The following is a 21,613-nucleotide window of genomic DNA, read 5'->3' on the forward strand; positions in this document are numbered from 1 at the left end:
AAGTGGGGTTCCCGATAGCTCTCTCAAAGACCCCTAGGATATTTCCTAGACTTTTTACGTTTTCGGACAGTACTTGGACTATTTGCAGAACCTGTTTATGAAAGGTATAGTCGTGGATATTACCGGAACGTCCATGGACAGCAGGATTTACCCAGACGTTAGAAGCCAACGGCATGATATTTTTATCCATTGGAATACCTGCGGCTCCAAAGTGGTCATGATTTTTTCCATTGGCCATTGAGCCCATGGGGAATCCCGGTTCTGGATGTGGGAACTACGCCGCCCGTTTGAGGGGGAAGTAGGAGGTGGATCGTCGTCATAATCTGTGAAGTCGCAATCGACTAGAGTTTTTTTTTTTTTTTTTTCAACATGATTGGTTGCTTAACTTTCGACGGACAACTATGTCACACATGCGTTAGTTTCTGCAAACGAAAGAGAGGGTAAGTACCATCCTTATATACTACGTGCTGAGGGATGATAGGCTAACCGTTAATTAATTATGATGTGAGGAGTCTTCCTGATAGAACTTGCGCGAGAGCTTACATTTCTCAGTGACTTTTTAGGGATGACCTTTTCCAGGCAGTGTCTGGGTGGTTGAATATAGCTTCCACTTCCGAAGAAATGCACCATCAGTGTCCATGACATTCTAGTTCCCTTTCTGTCTGTCTCTCGACGTTATGTCTAACCGACAGATGGGGTTCGCCCTTGAGAACCTATCAACTTCTGACTATTTTAGAAAAGGGGCCAATGAAATTGGCAAATGAAATTAGCATGCCGAACTCCGCCCCCGGATATCCGGGTATAAAAGAGAGACGGCGTGCAGCATTCATTTACCTTTTGTTCTTCAGAGCCTACGCTCATGACTACGAACAAAACAAATTCAATGAATTGTTCTTTTTCTACATTACGACATACAGCAGTGGATCGTCCCTACCTGCAGTGACCTTCCCCTGGGCGTCTCGGCGGTTCCGGAGGTGTCAGAGATTTTTTCTAAAAAGGTCCTTTTCTCGCGAGAAGGGACACTGACGGGAAGACCCCAGGGAGAACAACATCGGGCCCGACCTTCACAGCCACGGCTCTGATTGGTCGGTACGGGACGGCTCCTGCCTCGTCACCAAAGCCAGACCCTTCTCAGGGCCTGGCGCCCACTTACTCACAGTGTTTTTTTGTTCTTCCCGGCCCTCCTGTTGGTGCAAGGTTCCTTCAAGAGGGTAGAGGACCTCCAAGCATTCTATGTCTCCCCGGATTGACTTAAATTCGGCCCTGGCAAACTCTCACGTTATCTTGAGACCCAGGCCCGGATACGTGCCCAAAGTTCCCACTTCTCCCTTCCAGGACCAAGTTACGACGTTACGATGGCATTCCGATCTCAGATTCTCCCATGCCCACTGGCAGTGGCTTACTCCACACGGGGTATAGCCTCCGGGGCACTGGCCAGAAGCGCCTCTCTAGCAGACATCTGTAGAGCTGCGGGTCGGGCTACGCCCAAACACCTTCGCAAGGGTTAACAACCTGCATGTTAACCCGGTGTCAGCCCACATCCTGCGATATGTAGGACTGGCATCCGGGGGGGTGTATGCCTGCGAAAGCACCTTCCCACCCTCCAAGAGGTTGGGTCAGTGTGATATCTACCTTTTTTTTACCCAAACACATGGCTAAGAAACTGGTACCTCACCAACCTTCCTTCTTACCCAAACACTGGTTAAGAACATGCATTCCATCCATCACTAAGCAAGCACCCCCTGGAGGTTGGCTGGGCAGAGCAGCCTTCCCCTTAGTTCGGGACAACATATGACCTATGACAGATAGCTCTAACCGGACCTAGTGCTACCGGACGTCTGTAACACCCCCTCTGTGGGCTGTTCCGTCTAATGTATCCTCATGAGAATGGTTCCCACTCCTGGTAACCCATGAGCTTCCCCAGGTAAACCTCCACCTCGCGGTTAACTACTCAGTCCGCACGTTCCATGCGTTCTCCTCCAAGGACGAGACCATACCTATATCCACCATATTCCTCCCCACGGGTAGGAGGTGGCTTCAACAGCGCATCCCTAATTATGGAAGTTGCGCTTACCCGGTGTAAACCCAAGCCAGACGGCCTCTCGCAGGTAGAGAGCTAAGGCCTCCGTCCGTGAAAGGTTACCGGTCAGGGCTGTACCCATCTTACTCCAAGAAAGCTCTGGAACCCCCCGACCATCACACTGGAAGGTTACAGTTTCACGAAAGCATCGAGCTGACACGGCCAGGCTTGTTACCGTCGCTTCGCTAGAGATTGTGACGCGATACAGCGTTGTGGCGTTTTCCATAAGTAACCCCATCTGTCGTTCTCGACACAACGTTGAGAGACCGACAGAAAGGGAACGTCTTGGTTACGTATGTAACCTCAGTTCCCTGATGGAGGGAACGAGTCGTTGTGTCCCTTATGCCACAAACACGTATCATAGTCTGCTGCAGTCGTGAGAGGCTCTCAGGCTCCTCAGAAAAAGAGGTAAATGAATGCTGCACGCCGGCTTCTTTTTATACCGGATATCCGGGGGCGTAGACCGGCATGCAAATTTCATTCGCCAAATTTCATTGGCCTTTTCTATAGTAGTCAGAGTTGATTGGTTCTCAAGGGCGAAAAAAATGTAGGGCGGGCTTTATTTTGCCATTCCCTTTATGATTGGTTTGTTGTAAATTGGGCCTGGAGGGAAGGGCTAAAAATGCCTGGCCAGTCAGTATAGTCCTACTTCTTTTTTGTTGCTGATGTCATGTGGTGAAGAGTTGTTGTTGAGAGGGGGAGAGAAGCTTAACGTTTTTGATTAAGGATTTAAAGTGCAAAGGAATTTAAAAAATAATGGTGTGCATGGATAAATAATTTGTGATAGTCGCTTGTGACTTTAAGACGGGGGTTTGACTGAAGTTTCACGCAACCAGAATTCAGTGGTCAGTGAAAATTACCCAACATTTAATCCAACAATCTGGGTTACACAAAAACTACCCAACACTGAGAAAATAACCCAAAAACATGACCCAACCGGCTAAACCCAGCAATTAGGTAGATACAACAACCCAGTGTTTTTTAAGCTACAAAGCCATACCAACTCCTTGGTAGTGCTGTTTGGTGGTGCTATTGGAACTGAAATGGATATATCGAAACAGTTAAATATTCTTATTTCAGTTAAACTTAAAATTGTTTACATTCTTTATTAAGTTGTATGTGCAACAAAATTTGTTGATGTATTGTATCGAGATATCGAGATGTGTATTGTATAAGCATTGAGATTTGTACCGAATCGTAAGCTGCGTGTATCTTTACACCCCTACAAACTTCACATTTCTTTTACAACAGTTTGCAGTCTGAGATGTTCTAGATGAAAGATTTGATTGGTATAATTGTTGTACTTTATAGAGGGGGGCAAAATTATTGAGATTTTTTTCCCTTGTTCTGTCTATTTTCATCCTAATTTATATTCCTGAGATACTGTAGCACTGAACTTGGTACTGTACAAGGGTCTTTAGGCCTGCCCTTTTGCCCATATCTCCATATTAAATAACAGACTCAGCAAGGAGAGAGGAAAGAAAGTGATTTGTGGTAGGGAATGACAGTTCACTGATTCATCATGCATCAAGCTATTGTTAATCATACTCCTGACAGACATCCAAAGAAAAACTTCTGATAAAGTCGAATCCAGTGGAACTAGAAATACATTTTAGTAACCATGATAATTTCATCTTATTAATATCTTCATATGATAAATGATTTCTATAATTGCCTCAAATCTTACAATGTTTTTTTGTAATGTTTTCACCCTGAGTTTCGGAAGTGAATTGACTGATTTTTCATGTTAAGCAGCTGTCAAAACATTTGTGTTCTCCATGTAGAACTGTAAAGATATTTATATTTATGAATGTGTTTATTGTATTTAAATGTAAGTACTTTAACACAGTTAGTTCCACAGCTAATGAACATATTAGATCAGAGTAAAGGTGCATATAAAAAAGTGCATATAATGTTTTCCCAGTTTACAAAAGGCCTGTATCCGTCTTTTCCAAACACTGTAGCCAATATATGTTAATGCATTAATTATATAATACACACCTTAATTAACCTACCATACTCAAGACAACTTCTACAAATTAAAAAGAGTAGGGAAGACAAAGCGCTACATCAGATGTATAAGCCACTGACTTTAAGTCTGTGATTTTCTCGCAGTCTCTCTTGTGTGAGACAGAGGTGAGTTCTGTCATATGGGGGTGTCTTTTAATAAGAGAAAACTTACATAAGTAACCCACTGGAACAGGCTGCTGAAATAATCTTTCATCTCAAGCCATCTGGGAAATACTTAAGCAGAAAAAAATGAAGCTGTTTTGTAATATATGGGGAAAAAGAAATGAATTCGATAAACTCGCAAAATGTTGAGAGTCGGAACGGCCTTGAATTTGTCGCTAGGCTGTAGTGTTCTTGTAGCTCAATGCCAGATTGTTGTCCTACAGTTGTTGTCACATGAGTCATTGCTTTTAGATTATAATCATAATGAGTTATTAATATGCCGATGTACCCGTGTTCTCTCTGCAATGCTGTCGAAGATTGCCGTCAGGATGGAAGCGTTGTTTTAACAACCGCGAGTGTTGTTTTCTTGTTATCCCCCACTGTAGCTGAATTGATCTGTTTTTCTTCGGATTCCACAGCCTCAACTCCTTAATATTTCAGAGCACACACCAGATCACGGGTCATTTAAGGTCTTTGGTAGACATTTCTCCAATAGGAGCAGTTTCTTACACCTCATTATCACAGAACTGGAATGGACCATTCAGTAAATAAAATGCAACAAACCGCATAGAACAAAAAGGACAAAATAAATAAATAGGAAAAGAATATGAAGATGGCTGATTCGCTAGTCCGTGACATTTCAGGGTATTCTCTTACATGTATTCTCGATAACAACTGCTTATTCGGGTACTGCAAGTCTTTGTGACTGGTGCAGTTTAATATTACACATACATTAAATATAAATATGCCTAGTAATAATATGACAGCATATTTAAAAATCATGAAAGTAAATTACATGTCTTGTTTGAAGTTTGTGTTTTGCTTTGAAATGGGTTTTCCTCACGGTCTAGATTTGTTACAAATGAACTAAAAACATATTTGGAAACAATATTTCACGTCCAATAATTAACTTATGAGGCACGTGTAATTACCCCGGGTTGAGTCCTGATCACCCTGTTGGGGTTTATTCTGCAAGAACAACCGGCTGGCTATACATCATCTCTACTTGTTGTTCACCAAAATTTCACAGTTCACAGGTGCCAGTATTTTGGGACACAAAAGAACAGATACAGTAAGCAAAAGCATCCTACAAAGGTTCATGTGTGTGTCTCTGCCACATACACGTGAGCGCTACAAACTCGCAAAGCTTTCTTTCACATTAATGAAAGCTGAGGGCCCGGTGTGCCCACACCATTGAATGCATTCATTTCAAATAACACCAATACTGTATGAAAAAAGGGGAATCATAAAATTGGGCAGCCTTGCTAGATAGCATGCTTTTATTGACAGACATTTAAATCATCAAGCTTTTCATGACATTTTGTAGGCAGGGACAGATTATGACTTTGATGTGCCCTGTCCAGTGATGTGTCAGAGCCCCCCTGGCATCGTATATTTTACGAGGACAGTGTTGCTCCTATGCCCAAATACACAGGACATGGGAGCGGTCAAACAAAGGCATCTTTGGATCTAAAAACGTATGACACAGTGCTCAGAAATGGTTTGAAAAAGTGGAGCGCAAACCACAAGGTCTCTTTTCATAACAGAAATTGCCATATGCTTACTTGCCAATGCAAACAAAAGCTTACGACACTTGTTCCGCCTTCAGCATCTTCTGATTGGTCCACTGCTGTGGGACTGACATTGATGAGCGGTGTGTAAAAATTTAAATTATTCCCACTTGACACAGCGTCTTAAAACCATGGCGCTTGAGAGGCGCAGGCATAACAGTTAAACACGACTGTCTACACGAGCACGAGCGTGTTTACATAGAAAAAATAATATAAAAGTAGTTTAGCAGAATAGAAAAACGTCTGCTGTGTAAAATTCACAAAAAACAACTCAAATTGGTTTATTTATATTTCGTAGTAGCCTACTCGACACCTAAAAAGGCTTCTGACCTCTCTAACTTATATTACGTGGGAATAGGTTTATACCTTGCATATTTACATTTGTGCATTAAGAAGACGAGCATTTAACAGTTCACGCATTACAAATTAATCAATCACCAAAGCATTTAACGTTATCTTAATAATAAATATGGTTAAAACTCCATCGCAACATAATCCAAATCCAGCGGTCACACAAGACCATTAAAGAAATCGAACTGATATGTCTTTGATACATTTCTGTGGTTTGTGATTTTGCCTAACTGTCTCCTACACGTGACTTCTGCACACTTGTATTACACAGTGTTTTACTTGCCCGAAAACTTTCCTCCGCATTCACAAATACTTCCTAAACTTCAGATTTCGTTGTAAAATGTGTGCATGTTAATGAATCCAATCATTCATAAACAGGGCATTAGCATTAGTATTATCTGGGGACCTTGTATGATTTATAAATGACCTCCCCACATTTATATTTCATGTGGCGCATTCGCACGGGATATGTGAAGCCTGTGATTTTACTCAAATTGACTGACTTATTTCCCGGATGTGATGGCAAGGCTTTGCGTAAAGTTTTTTTAGCCTATAGTTGTATGGTGTTTAATGATATCCGTAGCTGTCAGCATTTGAGGGACAAACTGACAGGATTACCCCCAGTTAAGTGGCCTATCATCTACACCAGACAGAGAGAGACCAAGCGTGAATAGTACAGATAAACTGAGAGCGAATACATCTATAGAGGCCTGCGTGTAGTGTACTAACTGTGGCAAACGTTAGCAAATGCATATACTTGAAGACAAACCTTACACATAACATGAGCCTTCTCACTGTTCCCTCTCCCTTTATACTAATGCACTTGTGACAGCTAAAAATAGATGACAAACAGTTTCTTTTATGTTTAGTTTCTGGCCGATAGTTAACCGCTAGTTGTATAACTAAAAAAATTATCTATCATACCCTATTCGTTCAAAAGTTAACGCTACGTGAAAAAAACAACCTTGTTCCCCAGTTCCTGATTTGTGCATACAGGAGATATTCTTAGACACATACCCAAATCATAGTCCACACAAACAAAAGACAGTAGTTTTTTATCTTAAATGTAATGAAGTGAAACATGAGCATTTTTGGTGATCGTTTCTGTTCAGTCCGCTCATTTTATTGTTTAACTACAGCTGTCGTCAGTGTTTTTGTTTGGCAATGGCAGCAGGTATCTGTTAAAATATCAAATTAGAGACTGTATTCCATCGATTGTGGCACTAAACAACACAACAAGATGATATTTTAAACTCCTTATGTAGTCGAATCTGTGCTGGTTTGTATTGGCCGCCTCAGGTTTTCCTTTTGTTTTGCCTCCAGTTAATGCCGTGACGTAAGCGTCACGTCGACATAAAAGTGAATTATTGCTTTTTTAGCCCCACCCACTAATTCGTGAATGTTGCATATAAGGATTTGGGATTTATTTAAGGATAGCTCCTGAGGATTACAAGCAGTGTCTTTGCTTTGCCTTACTTATGATCCTAAAGCATGGCTGAAGTTTTAGACTGTACTTTACTTGCTATTTCCCATAGATTGCTGTAAAGACAAATTAAATCTCAACATCTCAGTGTTATTTTCTTGCCAAATCATTAGTCATTCTTCTAATTGAAAAAAACACCCTGCCCCAGGTCAATCTTTCAATTCCTCTTTCAGAATACCTGTCAGCAAAAGAGCCTTTCAGCTCTGTTTCTTTCACCCTCTCTCTATCTTTCTCTCTCTATCTCTCTCTCTCTTTGTCTCTCTCTCTTTGGAACTCTTTTCTTGCTCCTGCCTCGCATTCTCCACCCCCATCACTTTCTAGCTGTGGCAGACGCAGGGCACTGCCTGAATACTAACAGACTCATCTTGAGTCACTGAAGTAAATCCATATTTCCAACAATCATCTCTCAGTTTCTCCCAGTAATTCACAACCTTAACTTTCTCCAGACCAGTAGTTATTTCTTAGATTGCTTGGGAAAATGTGTTACCAGCCTTACAATTACAGATAAATTATTATTTAAATTTAGCATTAGAACTGCTTGCTATTTGCATAACCATAGAATATATTATTTGAAATGTGATTAAAGGTGCACTCTTTGATTTTGTCTTCATTTATGAACAGTAAGGGATAATGTACAGCCAGCTGGTTGTAATTGCAGATCTAACAACAGTGTAATTGGCAGGGGCGGTTCTAAGGTGAGTGGATATCCGGGGCTTAGCCTAGAGACCTCCACATACTGTATGTGTTCGAATACAGTGGCGTAGCAAGTCTGGTCCGGGCCCATATGCAAAAACTTTTAATGGGCCTCCTACGTCTTTTCCCTACCGCATTGTATATTACTGGAAATCAGTTGTTTAGTCAGGTTTGTTATTTAAATGTTGACGTGCGTAGATCGTGCTCAAGTAGTACGGCAAACCCCAAGGTAGCGCAAACTCCCAAGCGCCAGAAAGTGGGAAAAAACGTACGCGCCAATAGCCCTGTGGTTAGTGCGCCGACATATTGTGCCTTTTGTTGGTCCCCCTGTCCTGTCTGTTCTGCACTGTCCTATCAAATAAAGGCAAAAAGGCCCTAAAATATGACTTTAAAAAGAAAGAGGAAAAAAGGAACACAGCCAGCGTTTTGCACATGTTTTTACAAGCAACATGTGACAGCCCTTACATTTCTATGATAAATCAGGTATCTGTCATGATCTTGGTCAGTCGGGTTCCCGTTCTGTTGTGTGTCGAGCTAGTGGCGTCTCTGTTTTGACAGCCCGCGATGTGCTCGGTGTCTGCATCACTCACCATGTCTCCCTTTTGGTATTTCCCCACTCACCGTCTTCGGACTCTTTCACCTGTAGCTAATTTCCCTTGATTAGCTCCCGTTCATCTATTATCTCTCTCGCCTGTTGTCACTCATCCTTAGTTAGATTTCCTATTTTTATTTCCCTTTGTTCTCCTGTCCTGTGTCAGACCTTGCTTGTTGTTTTGCTAGCACTGACTGCCCAGTTCTAGCGAGTCTAGTTCTGTCCATAGACCTGTACCTTGTCATAGCCTTGCCGAGTTTTGCTCCTGGAAGCTTGTTTTATTTTTGCTTCTCGTCTCGACAACACTATTTTTTTGCTCTCTGCCCGACAGCTGTTATTGGCCGCCCGGACCTCGATTCTCACAGCATCTGAGCTCTCGCCATTTGGGCCAGTTCAGCAGCTTCTCCCTGACGGGTGCTACTTCTCTCCACTGGAATCTTACAGGTCAAATTATTCCCCGAGGACTGTTTTGCTCCCATTGGTGCCTTGGACCATTTACTTCGCTCTTGCCTCATTGATTTCAATAAAGATCTTGTTAACCCGCATCTGAGTCTGCCCGTCTGTGTGCATCATGACAGTTATCAAACATTAAACGTTTAGCTACTTACATCACGCTTGCGCTTTCACGTTACAGCGGATCTTAACCTCGGCTTCTGTCAGTAGTAAATCCCGCCTTCTTTCATTTGTTTGGCCACCTCGATTAGATTGATATTGACAAGCTCATTCAGAGTCCATAGAAATAGGAACTTCATTCATATTTCGACACAGCAACGTAAACAAGTAATGTTGTACATTATACAAGAATAATAAGTGTGTTATTTTTTTAATATGTTAAAATGATTAAATGGATGACAACAAACTTGCACAATAAAGACCTCTAACCTCACTGTACACTTTATTATGAAATACCTGTTCAAATATTTTCTTTATTTTGTTGAAAATAGATGCCTGTATGATCTGATATGCGATGTAAATGTATTTTGGCAAAAGGTGGATTGGATCTTGCACTCTTATGTAGAATCAGTACTACTCGTCACGCCTAACTCACTAAGTCACAGAATCTGCTGGGAAAGTGGTTTTACAACAACCATGGGTAGACACGCAAAAGACGTAAACCTTATGTGATTCGTACACGGTATGGTAATAAAACATTCGTGCCATTACTGAAAACTTTCCGGGTTTCAGCCACTGTAGCCCAAAATCAGTGAAAATTCTGTGTCCACATCAGTGAAAAGGTCTTTTTTTGGCTCCTGTTCCTCTCCCAGCTCCCCCCCCCCCCCATTTTGTGTCTCTCTTAATCATAAATTATTCAAATAAAAGATTCAAAAGCTTAGAAAAAAGGAATATATTCACGCATCATCACCCTCCCCATCCAGAAACGGAATAAAAAAAGAAGATATTTTGATAAATGTGGTTTTGTGTTCATGCAATGGAGGTCAATTTGTCAGTTTGTGCAGAAGAATTAAAATCCTACCGATTTGAAATGACATGAGGGTGAGTATATGATGAAACAATCCCTTTAAGCCAAGACACAGCGTTGATACAAGAATAAAATGCACTTTAGTTTACCTTCCACAAAAACCCAGAATTTCTACCCAATACAATTTTTTGACTTTAACATTAACTATGGAAATGTTAATTTATTATAAAACGGCCAGAACTCATAGTAAATAGTTACACTCACCTTATTCTCTGAAGTTCCACACTGCAAGGCCGCCCGCGGATTAAAGAATGCGCAAAAAGAAGCAGAATAAAGACGGGGCGGAGCCGATGCCAGCTGCTGTTGTCATGTGTTTGTATACATGACATCCCTAGGTTCTGTCATTCTGAAACATGGCTTTTCCTTTCACCGACATGCCGATGACACACAACTCAACCTGTTATTACATCCTGACGATCCAACTGTTTCTGCATGCATTTCAGCATGCCTAAGGGACAGTTCGTTCTGGATGAAGGACCATAACCTGTAGGTGAACCTTGCAAAAAAATAACTGCTTCTAATCCCGGCCAACCCGAAGATTCATCAGGCTCATCTACCATCACACCTTCCAGAATGGCCAGAAACATGGGAGTGGTGATCGATGATCAGCTAAACTTCACGGATCATGTTGCCCGCATCACCCGATCCTGTAGATTCATCCTCTACAACATTAGAAAAATTAGACCTTTCCTCTCCGAGCATGCTACTCAAGTCCTATTCCAGGCTCTTGTTCTGTTCAGACTGGACTATTGCAATGCGTTACAGGCTGGACTTCCAGCCTGAACAACCAAACCTCTACAGATAATCCAGAATGCACCGATCTTCAATGAACTGAAGAGAGCACACGTCACACCTCTCTTCATTAAGTTACATTGGATCCCTATAGTCACTAGCATCAAATTCTAAGCTCTCCTCTTGGCCTACAAGACAACCAATGGTACGTCACCCCCTTATCTTCACTCGCTAATACAGACTTATGTTTCCTCCAGATCCCTACGCTCTGCAAACAAACAACATTTTGGAGTGCCGTTCCAAAAAGAGAAAAAATCACTCTCTCTGGATCTGTTCCACATTTGTGGTATGATCTGCCCGCTGCTACAAGATCAGCAGATTCTGTAGCCATCTAAAAGAATTGGCTGAAAACACATCTCTTCCGTCAGCACCTGACCGATTAGTTCTGACTTCTATCTCTTTTCTACGATATCTTTCTATAAAAAAACGTAGCTTTGTATACTGTGGTAGGCTATATGAGATCAGTTTTACTGCACTTATGCTTTTTGTTGTCCTTATGTTGTCCCAATTGCTTCCATTGTTTAACTCATTTGTAAGTCTCTTTGGATAAAAGCGTCTGCTAAATGACTAAATTTAAATGTTTGTTTTGAGGATATTAAAGTGAGCGTAGCGAGGAGCCCAGCTAAGGGGGTTGTCGAAATTGTGTTGTGCGTATTAAGATCATAATTTCTGACTGTTTCAAGAGTCACCGGGCACGACCGCAGCGCTAGTTGCGCAGAGCTCAGTTGGGGCACTTAAAAGTGCATGGCCCCTTAGAATCTTCCTAAGCCCCCCCCCCTTACGATGCCCCTGGCTCTGAATTTGAATGTTTTGTCATCTTGAGGCCTTGTTGAAAGTCAGCCATTAGAAAACCATTGTTTTAGGCAGTTGTTGTCTATAACATATGTGGGATGGCCAATCATAATCAAGTATTTTATGTTATAAAAAGTGTTATAAATTGTACTAAAATAAGTAAAAAAAGTATATATAAAATGAGATGAAGACTACAGTCATATAATCAGGCCTAGGATAATAAAAACTGTTGCCTAATGCTACATACACACTAGCGAGATCCCTACTGTATACGTCAAAAGACTACTACCAATGAGACCACTGCCGGCTAAATATAATCTTCATTTAGTTTCTTGGGTTTTCGGTTTGTTCTGATAAAATGATCTTTGAGAATACCCACTTTATCTTACCCCTGGATTGTTTGATTTAGTTGATTTAGTGCTAGTACATTATGAATCTTTCTAACCTTTCCCAATATTAATTACTTTTAACTGCGGCAGCTGGGCCGTCTTGGCCTCTCTCACTCCTGCTGTGCCTTCAATATTAATTAAACTCAATATGGCGCTGTCACTGCTCCAGCTATATGTACCAGCCTATTGTAGACTCAAATATATTACTCTCGATTTAGTTTAGCCTAAAGCTTAGTCCAGCTCATAGATCAAATGCAGTCTTGGTTTAAAATATTAGCAGCGCTAGTCACCACCAGCATAGAGTTATGTGGATACCCTTCTGACACATGGCATAATGTCTGGTAAATTATTTTATCCTGGCCATAAATTCCAGAATATGCACTGATGTACATGGACTGACATTTGTTAATGTAACAATTATGGAATCATACTTTCTAAATAACGTTATAAAGCTCAGTTTTAATAAATGGTTTACTGTTACTGGAAGCTTTCATAATTCGAGAGGCGACATGACCAGTGCATTACAAAATTGTGTCTAAATTCAGTCCTTTACAGTCACATGAGGAATTCATTATGTATTAGTGAATGAGCAAGCAAATTAGTGGTTTGAGGCAGCATATGGCTCAATGTGTAAGTATACTAAAGCTTCTTAAGAAAATGTTGTTTATTGTTCCACGCAAGGCAGGTTTTTTATGTTTGTGCTTTCAATGACAACTACTCTCTCTATAGGACATCTATTAATGTCATACTGATGTGCAAATCATTACTGAGGCAACCACTACAGACATACAGGATATTGACTATCATTATCTGAACAAAAAAGACGACTCCATTACACCCAAGTAAAGTTGGGTGAACTGGGAACAAAGCCTTAGCATATCTTAAATATTCCAGTATAATAGCCAATCGGGGAGCTGTTTTGGCTTTAACTTAATGGTTTCTGAGAACTAGTTTTATTCAATGAATTAGCCTAGCACAGAGAGTGTTGACTACTGCAGTAGAATTCTGTTGCACTGATGAGCAATTAAGGAATAACGAATGTTCTGGAAATATGCTTAGAAAACAAGGTGTGGTGTTGTCATTGTGCTAGTTTTTTCACCAAATGACAAAGGACTAATGGGTGTCTTTCTCTTACCTCCCTCTTTTGTCTCTATTTGGCAGTATTAATCTTCTTTGACCACATTTACAGACACATCATGTTGAAACTTTATTATGAAAAAGTACATGTACATGTATAGTTTGATCTGCAATACGCTCAAATGGCTGGTGGGTCACTGAGTCCGTTCTGAATAACCAGTCCATAGATGGGTTTTTTAACAAAGAATGAGCAGAACTTGTGAACTGTGTCAGAATCCTCAGGCAGAAGGGCAGAACAGACAGGCAGGATTACCAACAGGAGATCAGTCCAACTAGCTGTGATATTCGAATCAGTGAATTTGCCCTTGGCCAAGAATCCACTAAGGCCAAAGCTTTTTTCTTGTAGAAGGGCATAGTAGTTGTATTTGTCATTATTATACAGTAGTAATATATTTCTGCTATACTTTCTTGAATGTAGCATTCATTTGTAGTCCAGTTAAACCCTCAAGCGTTTATTTTATCAGGAAGAAAGGACGATTTTTAAAGCCCTTTTAAAAATGCAAAATCATTTTAATATGCTTCTCATTCCATATCTATGGGAATGCTATCATGTAGGGGTGGGCGGAAGGACCAAAAATCTATTTCACGGAATGACTAATGTAATTTTACGGTTAATGATTTATTTCATAGTGCCAATCTCACATTATTATTCTATATATTATAACCTGTTTTCTTAGATTGACTTTATTTATTTATTTATTTATTTATTACAGTTCATTTAAATGCTCACCATAGTTATAATGTAGGCAAGCTATGAAAATGTACTGAAGATATCAGATTAAGTTCTGATAATGAGATTTATTATTTATTTATATAAGATAGACAGCAAGTATAACTATGAAGTATGAATGTATGCACAAACAATCAGAGTACAGTATATGACTGGTGTTATAAACTGGTGTTCATGGGGTCTGTAGTGTATGTCCTTGTGGCTCTTTACTCTCTATTAGATGCACATTTTAAGTGTGTTGCGACTCTCTGTCTTTAGGTTTGTTTATTCTCGCTCTTGTCTTTGCACTGCGAGTGTCTGGTGACTCCACACATGTCTCCCAAAACGGGGGTTTGTGAATCGCCACATCAAATGTGTAGACATCATCGCACATTTCAACGCAAGTTTTGTCTCGGCTTGCCTAAGGTTGAACTTTATTAAAACTATTAAAAGCTTTACAGAACAATCTTACTTCTAAAATATGTGAAAATTAGCTTTTTTTTATATCCACGCGCAGATACCTGAACCCTTGGATGAACACTGCGGGTGAGAGAGAAAGCGCCGGACTGGAGCGAATCACAAAACTACAGACTGAAAGAAGGTCAAAAGAGTATTTTTGTTATGTGTGCGTCAATTCACATGTTTTTTTCATCATAACTCCCAAATTGCAGAGCGCCAAGTTAACCACGCCTACTTATTTACATTCAGGGGAATACACGGAATAGCAAAATCTCTTACGGTTGACATTTTATTCAGCATTAACGGCATATTCCGTCATTCCGCCCCGCCCTACTATCATCTCAAATTTTGTCAACATAACTTTTCACACAAATTATTTTTAATGAAATAATAATTTAATAATTTAATGGTATGAATAAGAATGAAAAAATGCCATGCAGCAGTATAACCTCTGGTTAAAAAACCTGATCTGGATCATGTAATTTTGGGCCAATGTTAGCCTATTTCTAAACTGCCTTTTCTTTTAAAAATAGTCGAAGATATAGTATCAGTAGTCAATTAATGGACTTTTTGGACAATCATAATCTGCTTGAAGTGTTCCAGTGCGGGTTTAAATCTCTACACAGCACTGAATTGACTCTGGTGACTGTGTTGTCCATGTGCTTCTTGATTTAACGGCTGTGTTTGATTCAGTCGATCATGAAATCCTGATTTCTCGTCTGGAGCAGTGGGTGGGCATTAAGGGTATAGCGCTCAAATGGTTTCAGACATTTTGTGTTAGCTGTGGCGACTCTGTCTCTTCCTCTGCTCCTCTCTCTTGTCGGGTGCCACAAGGCTCAGTGGAAGGTCCTCTTCTCTTCTCTCTTTATTTGCTTCACCTTGGATCAATAATTAAAAAGCAAAGTTTCTCTTTTCACTGTTACGCAGACGATAGTCAGATTTTGTCCCACTTAAAAAGAATGACACATTTAGATTGGATGGCTCTAAATGTTCTATCTTTAAAAAAAAAAAATGACGGAAGTAATGTTTTTCGGAGGCACCACTGGAACCCCTTTTGGTTGATTTCCAACCTTAAGTTCGACAGCCAGATCAAGTCAGTTGCAAAATCAAGCTTTTACAAACTAAAGGAGCTGGCTAAGATAAAGCCACTTCATTCGAGGCAGCTACTTGAGACAGTTATCCAGGCTATAGTTATCATTACCGTAATGCTTTCTATGCGGGGGTTAGAGAGTCTTTGGTCGCTCTTCTGCAGATGGTGCAAAATACAGCAGTGCGTCTTTTAACTGGAGCTCGGAAATATGAGCACATCTCTCACATTTTAGCCTCACTTCATTGGCTGCCTGTACACTTTAGGACCATTTTTTTATTATTTGTTTTTATAGCGCTAAATGGTCTTGCCCCACTATAAATTTATGAGCTGCTACACCCTCATATGCCCACCCATTCTCTCAGGTCAGCTGATAAACTGTTAATGAGTGTGCCTAAAACAAATCGTAAGCTGAGTGGGGACTATGCCTTTGCTGTGGCAGCTCCTAAATTGTGCAACGATTTGCAACAGTCTATTAGTCAGGCTTCTTTACTTTCTTCATTCAAATCACTTTTGAAAACTCATCTTTTCTCTTTGGCTTTTAAAACCTGATGTTGACATTTTGATTGTTTTAGTGTATGTGATTTGGATGTATTTATATCCCATGTTTGTATACGTTTTATTTTTTTCATTTCTGTACAGCACTTTAGTCCACTTAGGTGGTTGTAAAGTGCATTATATAGATGCTTGCTTTCTCCAAACAACATCTTTTCTTTGCACAACATATGTCTCGGAACAAGGGCCTATAGATCACCAGGGCATACTTCGTATTTTCAAAGAGTCTTTAGTTTGATCACATTTATAAAAGATAGAGACAGTTTACTTCCGAAAACAGACAACCTCCTGCAGGCGTGCAGAACTAAAGCACGAGCATATAATACATCATTGCAGTATCCCTACATATCTCGTGATTCACCATCAGTTTGAGTTGTGTACCTTATGCAAAAATCTTCCCGAAACCTAAACAAACATTGTATTGAGCACAGAAATACTAAATCCAACTTGTTTTTTGACAAGTTGACCATGTCAAGCATGGGAAGCCAGCACGTTTAACTTTGTAAAGAGGTTGCATGAAACACTGTTGAATCACCCCTTTAAAAAAATGAATGAAATGTGTTAAAGAAAATTATGAAATAATCTTATGTGTAAATATCAAGGAGACCTAATTTTCCATTTAATTAATTTAAAACTTCATCCCTTAACCAGACAAAGACAGCACGTCTTCCTCTTTGTCTGTGATTTTTGTTAGTCATTTTTAATAAACACCAGAGCATAGAAAAACAAGAAAGATAGCAGTATGGTGTGCAGGAAGAGGCAGTCACTTTGTTTGTATGCTAATCCTCTTTGTATATAACCACATTCCTACAAAACACTTTAGACAAGTTCCTGTTAATGACAATGTTATTAGATAATATAAAACCCTTTATTTTTCTCTGGTGTGCTTATGCCATCACAAGCATTATATTTCCAGTTTATCATGTCTAAACAGGCTCGGGATATTTTTTAGAGGGGTTATGTTTTCCTGCACTGTTTTGCCTGTTTCTGAAATAGATTAGGCTACATGAGGGAAAGCAATAAGTCTGCTTATAGTGCATTACGCATAATGGGTTTTGGTAAATTTTATCATCACCAAAGCCAATTTCATGTTCTGGGTTTAATGTGTGTGCATGGAATTATGCCAGGTCTTTTTTCAATGCAATGCTTTCCTCGTGTATTCAATTTACAGTGGGAACACAAGGACTGCCAACTTACCTGTCATCCAACCACAGAGGAAATATTAAAGTGCTTAACTGTTTACATATACAATAGCCTTTGGTTTACATCCATTAGGTCATATTTTATTTCGTTAACAACAACCATACCATGCCAAATGTACATGACTTAAACAAATTAAGATTTCTGTAAAATATATACATGCACTTTTTGTCCTTCGACAAGCCCAAACATTTCCAAGCTCTTAAAATTATATAAATCGTAAAAGCAATCCCGATTACTTCATTAAATTGATAGATGGCTTCTGACAAGAACAAATATTTAGAACTTTAGCTAAAATTAAGAAAACAAAACCTGCACATATAGTTCATAACTTCAAATCTTATTGGTTGTGTCACATATTGTGATGACATATATGTCACAGGCACATGCTTGCCCTAACCATGTGCCAGCTTTTCTTTTACTTTTTAGAAATCTCAAAGAGATCGCTAAGAGTATGTTATCTCTTGCCCTCTACAGGCATTCAGTTAGCCCCCTCTGCCTGCCACCATCATGTTGAGGAACAGCTTGAAGATGCTGCTAAAAGGGGGGAAAACCAACAGGAAGAGTCGTAACAGCAGTGGTCAGTATTACTTTTACTTTTTGAACAAACCACAGGCTTAATCCTTGAGGAAGGACCCGAACATGACTGATCTCTATTCAGGCCAGGATCTCATTGTTGTTTATGTACCTCTTTTTAAACTGCCATTTCATGTTTTCCTAAATATATCTAGGACAGAATATTCTAATGAGCATGCTGCGTTGTTGTTAAAGCTACAATGACTATCATTCTTTCAATCTTTTGTACAGAGTGGTACTTTGTGTCAATATAAGCTAATGTACAGCCTAAAGCGTACATTACTCATTATGCCTCAGTGATAGAATGTTGTGTATTATGCCAATAAATGGGTTTCTGTCACAGTCATAGAAGTTAGAGACCAAACGCAGGCAGAAATGGTTAAAAACAAAGACTACAAACACACAAAACAAAAACCGAGGGGGGTTGAACAACACCACAGGGGAATAACACACGTAGACTTGACAGGAACAACGACTGACCAAAGAAGACTAAAGACAACACTTGACATAAACTAATACTGACTTGACTAGACTAAAGCAGGAAATAACTTGGAGCAAGAACTGTTTTTTCCCAGAGACAAGAAGCAATGCAAGCAAAGCATTCAAGCATTTCAAACCGCAGCAAATAAAATCAAACGAACCAGCACAAGACAGAAAACTCAAGGGGCTTAAATCGGGGAACTAAAAAAGGATAATTAACAAGGGGCTGGTGTAGGGAATCAAACACTGATGGGCAGCTAATCCAGGAAACGAGGGGGCGGGGCCAAGAGACGAGACCAGAGAAAGTGCATGAAATGCCAAAACAAACAATGCCATGTCTCTCTCCACACTAAACAGTTTGGACTGTCATGACCTTGCCACAAGACTAGAAAAGCATGACAAGGTGAGGCAGGATCATGACAGGTTTTCATATGTTTTCTGATATAACTGATAAATCTGTGGAAAGCACTGTCTGGGCATGAAGCATGTATTCTCAGCTTCAGATGGCACGCCCACAGATCGCCCACAGTCTGTTCACTGACAGCCTTATGGAGTGTGCTAGAATGCACTTGTTAGAAGTTCCAATCAGTTTGCACCCCAGCTTCCAATGTGCAAACAAACATATTATGAGTGCCTGTTAGGGTAAACAAATCTTGTATTTGCAAGTTTGTCATGTTTCAGATTTTTAAAAGATTAAAGTTTGTTTAAAATACTTGGCAAGCAAACTAGATATTTACAATCAGAAGTGTATTTTCTGTTTTACGTCTGGAAAAAAATCAGTATGTATCGTTTTGGGGTGGACTGAAATCCTTACCACAAAGTCTAAATTTCTCTTTAGTGTTTTACAAGAAACAGGTTGTTTACTGTTAAATCCAATTGATATCGGATGTATAGTAAATTTGCAGTTGGATTTCATGGGAAATGTCCGTTTGGCCTCACAGTGTACGAGTAAATGACTTACACACAGTGTACATAAGGATTGCGCTATAGTTTCATGGCAACTATTCTTCTACTGTGTGTCTTGCTAGAATTTATTTGCTAATCTTTATTTGCTAATCCAAAATAGCCTCATGCCCTCTACAGATTACACATTTTTGTCTGTTACGATAGTCAATTTGTCAAATTATACGATTTTTACTATTCTTATTCATGATGCATACTAAACCAATACAGCTTTAAAGTTGTGCCTCAAAGGGTATGTTAAAGATTTTTTTCAACACATCCTCTTTAGTGTTCTTTTTTATTCCTTCACATTCCCACCCACTTATATCTCTTGCTGAGAAAGTGACAATAAAAGTAGTGAGCATGTAGGGAATAAAGAGAAAATAAGAGATCATAGCAGTAATGAGTTTTTATGCTGTATAAATCTTATGTTTGTCACTTGAAATCTGTTATATACTCTGCGTTCAGTCTATTTTCTTGAGGTAAACATGCTTGTACCTTTTCTTCATCACCCCGACCCAAATTCCTTTTGCCACAGTCACCCTTCTATGTTTGGTCCTCCCACACAGAAGGCAGGTTTATAGAGTTGCGTGTCTGTTTTCTCAGCATAAGAAAAAGTCTTTTTTTTCATTTAATGTCGATAGTTTTAGAAGTGTTTGTCTACTCAGCTATTTTGGTATTACACATTTTTTTATGTAGGCTATGTTTATTTTCAGCTGCATTCAGAATGCATTTAGGAAAAAATTTCTCAACAAAAGCACATCAAGTGCTCTTTAGAAAAAAGTCACTCTATAATAACACCTACATTTGTAATAATAACTTAATTATTATATATACTTAATTCTGTAAAAATAACTAAAAACTATTGGTTATAGAAAATATGAGACATTGGATATGTCTTCCACCAACTTCCTGTTTCCATAGAAAACACATAAAAGAAAATCTCACTCATAAGTAAAACTGTCACGGTTGTGTTATGGTTTTGTTCTGTGTTCTAGTTTGCCTGTGGACAATAATTAGTTTCCTTGGTTGTTAAGTGCCCCACACTTGTTTCTGCTCTCCCTGATTATTACGTTCTCCTCTGTATTTAAGACCTGTGTTTGCTTTGGTTTACTGTCCGGTATTGTTTATGGTTTCATCATGTGGTACTGTTTTCTCGTTTCTACTCCTGTGGATTTATTAAATCCTTTTTTGGAACTCTGCTCTGTTGTTATGCGCTTCGCATGTATTGTTCACAGGTTACCAAAACGGGGTGCCTCAAAACAGTTTGAGATGATTCTTGAGATGATCGTCCCTTTACAGATGATTCCATGTTGTAATTGGCTTTGAGTAAGTGATACATTAAAGTGATGCTCATAGAACGCTGCACTATCCCATTGAAAACATTTTCAGCAGGGAATGGAAGGCGCTTTCCGTAAGCTGCGCTCTGACATACTGTAATACAGTACTGGACATTTGTCAGCTGCCTGCTTGGACCGGCTTTACTCAGTGTCTGCCAATAGTGCAAATTTCAGTCTCTGAGGTCCAGGAATGTGTGCGTGTTTGTGTGTGGTTTTGATTGGACTGACACTTCTTCATTTCACTGCTGTCCGCCTGCTGATTGCTTAGCACAAACTCTGACGCACACACTCACACAGACCTGCGTCACCATGAGGAACCCACAGAGTTTATGGATTTCTCACACTGACACACACTTCGATTATGGCAAGCAACATAAAAATATTACTCTTGTTGCAAAGAACATATTTTTCTACATCTTATTGTTGATCTAGGGGAGAGCTTTTTTTCCAGAAAAATTTCATTTTTAAAGATTTTTTTCAGACCGACAGAGATATACAAGATGTTTTGCTGTTGTCAGTATCTCAAAAGTGTTCTATCAATAACAGGTGGTATTTTGTACAAATGTTCAACAACTTCTGTATACTTGCACTTTAAAGTTGCACATTGTTACTTTCGATCCCGTCAGTTGGGACGAAGGTAACACATGGCTGGTTCAAATGCACACAACACTAAAAGCTAGATTATTTTTGTGTTGCTCTTGTTTTTGTTGAATATACCTGACTATGACATTGT

The 21,613-nt window shown here is 39.6% G+C and overlaps 1 protein-coding gene across 4 annotated transcripts in view; it reads left to right on the forward strand.

Annotated features, from left to right (window-relative positions):
- The window catches only part of tanc2b (tetratricopeptide repeat, ankyrin repeat and coiled-coil containing 2b), a 122,671-nt gene that overhangs the window by 21,259 nt on the left and 79,799 nt on the right, over positions 1–21,613 (forward strand). For all 4 annotated transcript variants that reach the window (XM_056770658.1, XM_056770659.1, XM_056770661.1 and 1 more), the window contains exon 2: positions 18,020–18,122. In XM_056770658.1, coding sequence (XP_056626636.1) covers positions 18,053–18,122 — 70 coding nt within the window. In that variant the 5' untranslated portion in view covers positions 18,020–18,052. The remainder of the gene's footprint in view (positions 1–18,019; positions 18,123–21,613) is intronic.

The sequence above is a fragment of the Triplophysa dalaica genome, chromosome 17, assembly GCF_015846415.1.
Source record: "Triplophysa dalaica isolate WHDGS20190420 chromosome 17, ASM1584641v1, whole genome shotgun sequence".
NCBI lineage: Eukaryota > Metazoa > Chordata > Actinopteri > Cypriniformes > Nemacheilidae > Triplophysa > Triplophysa dalaica.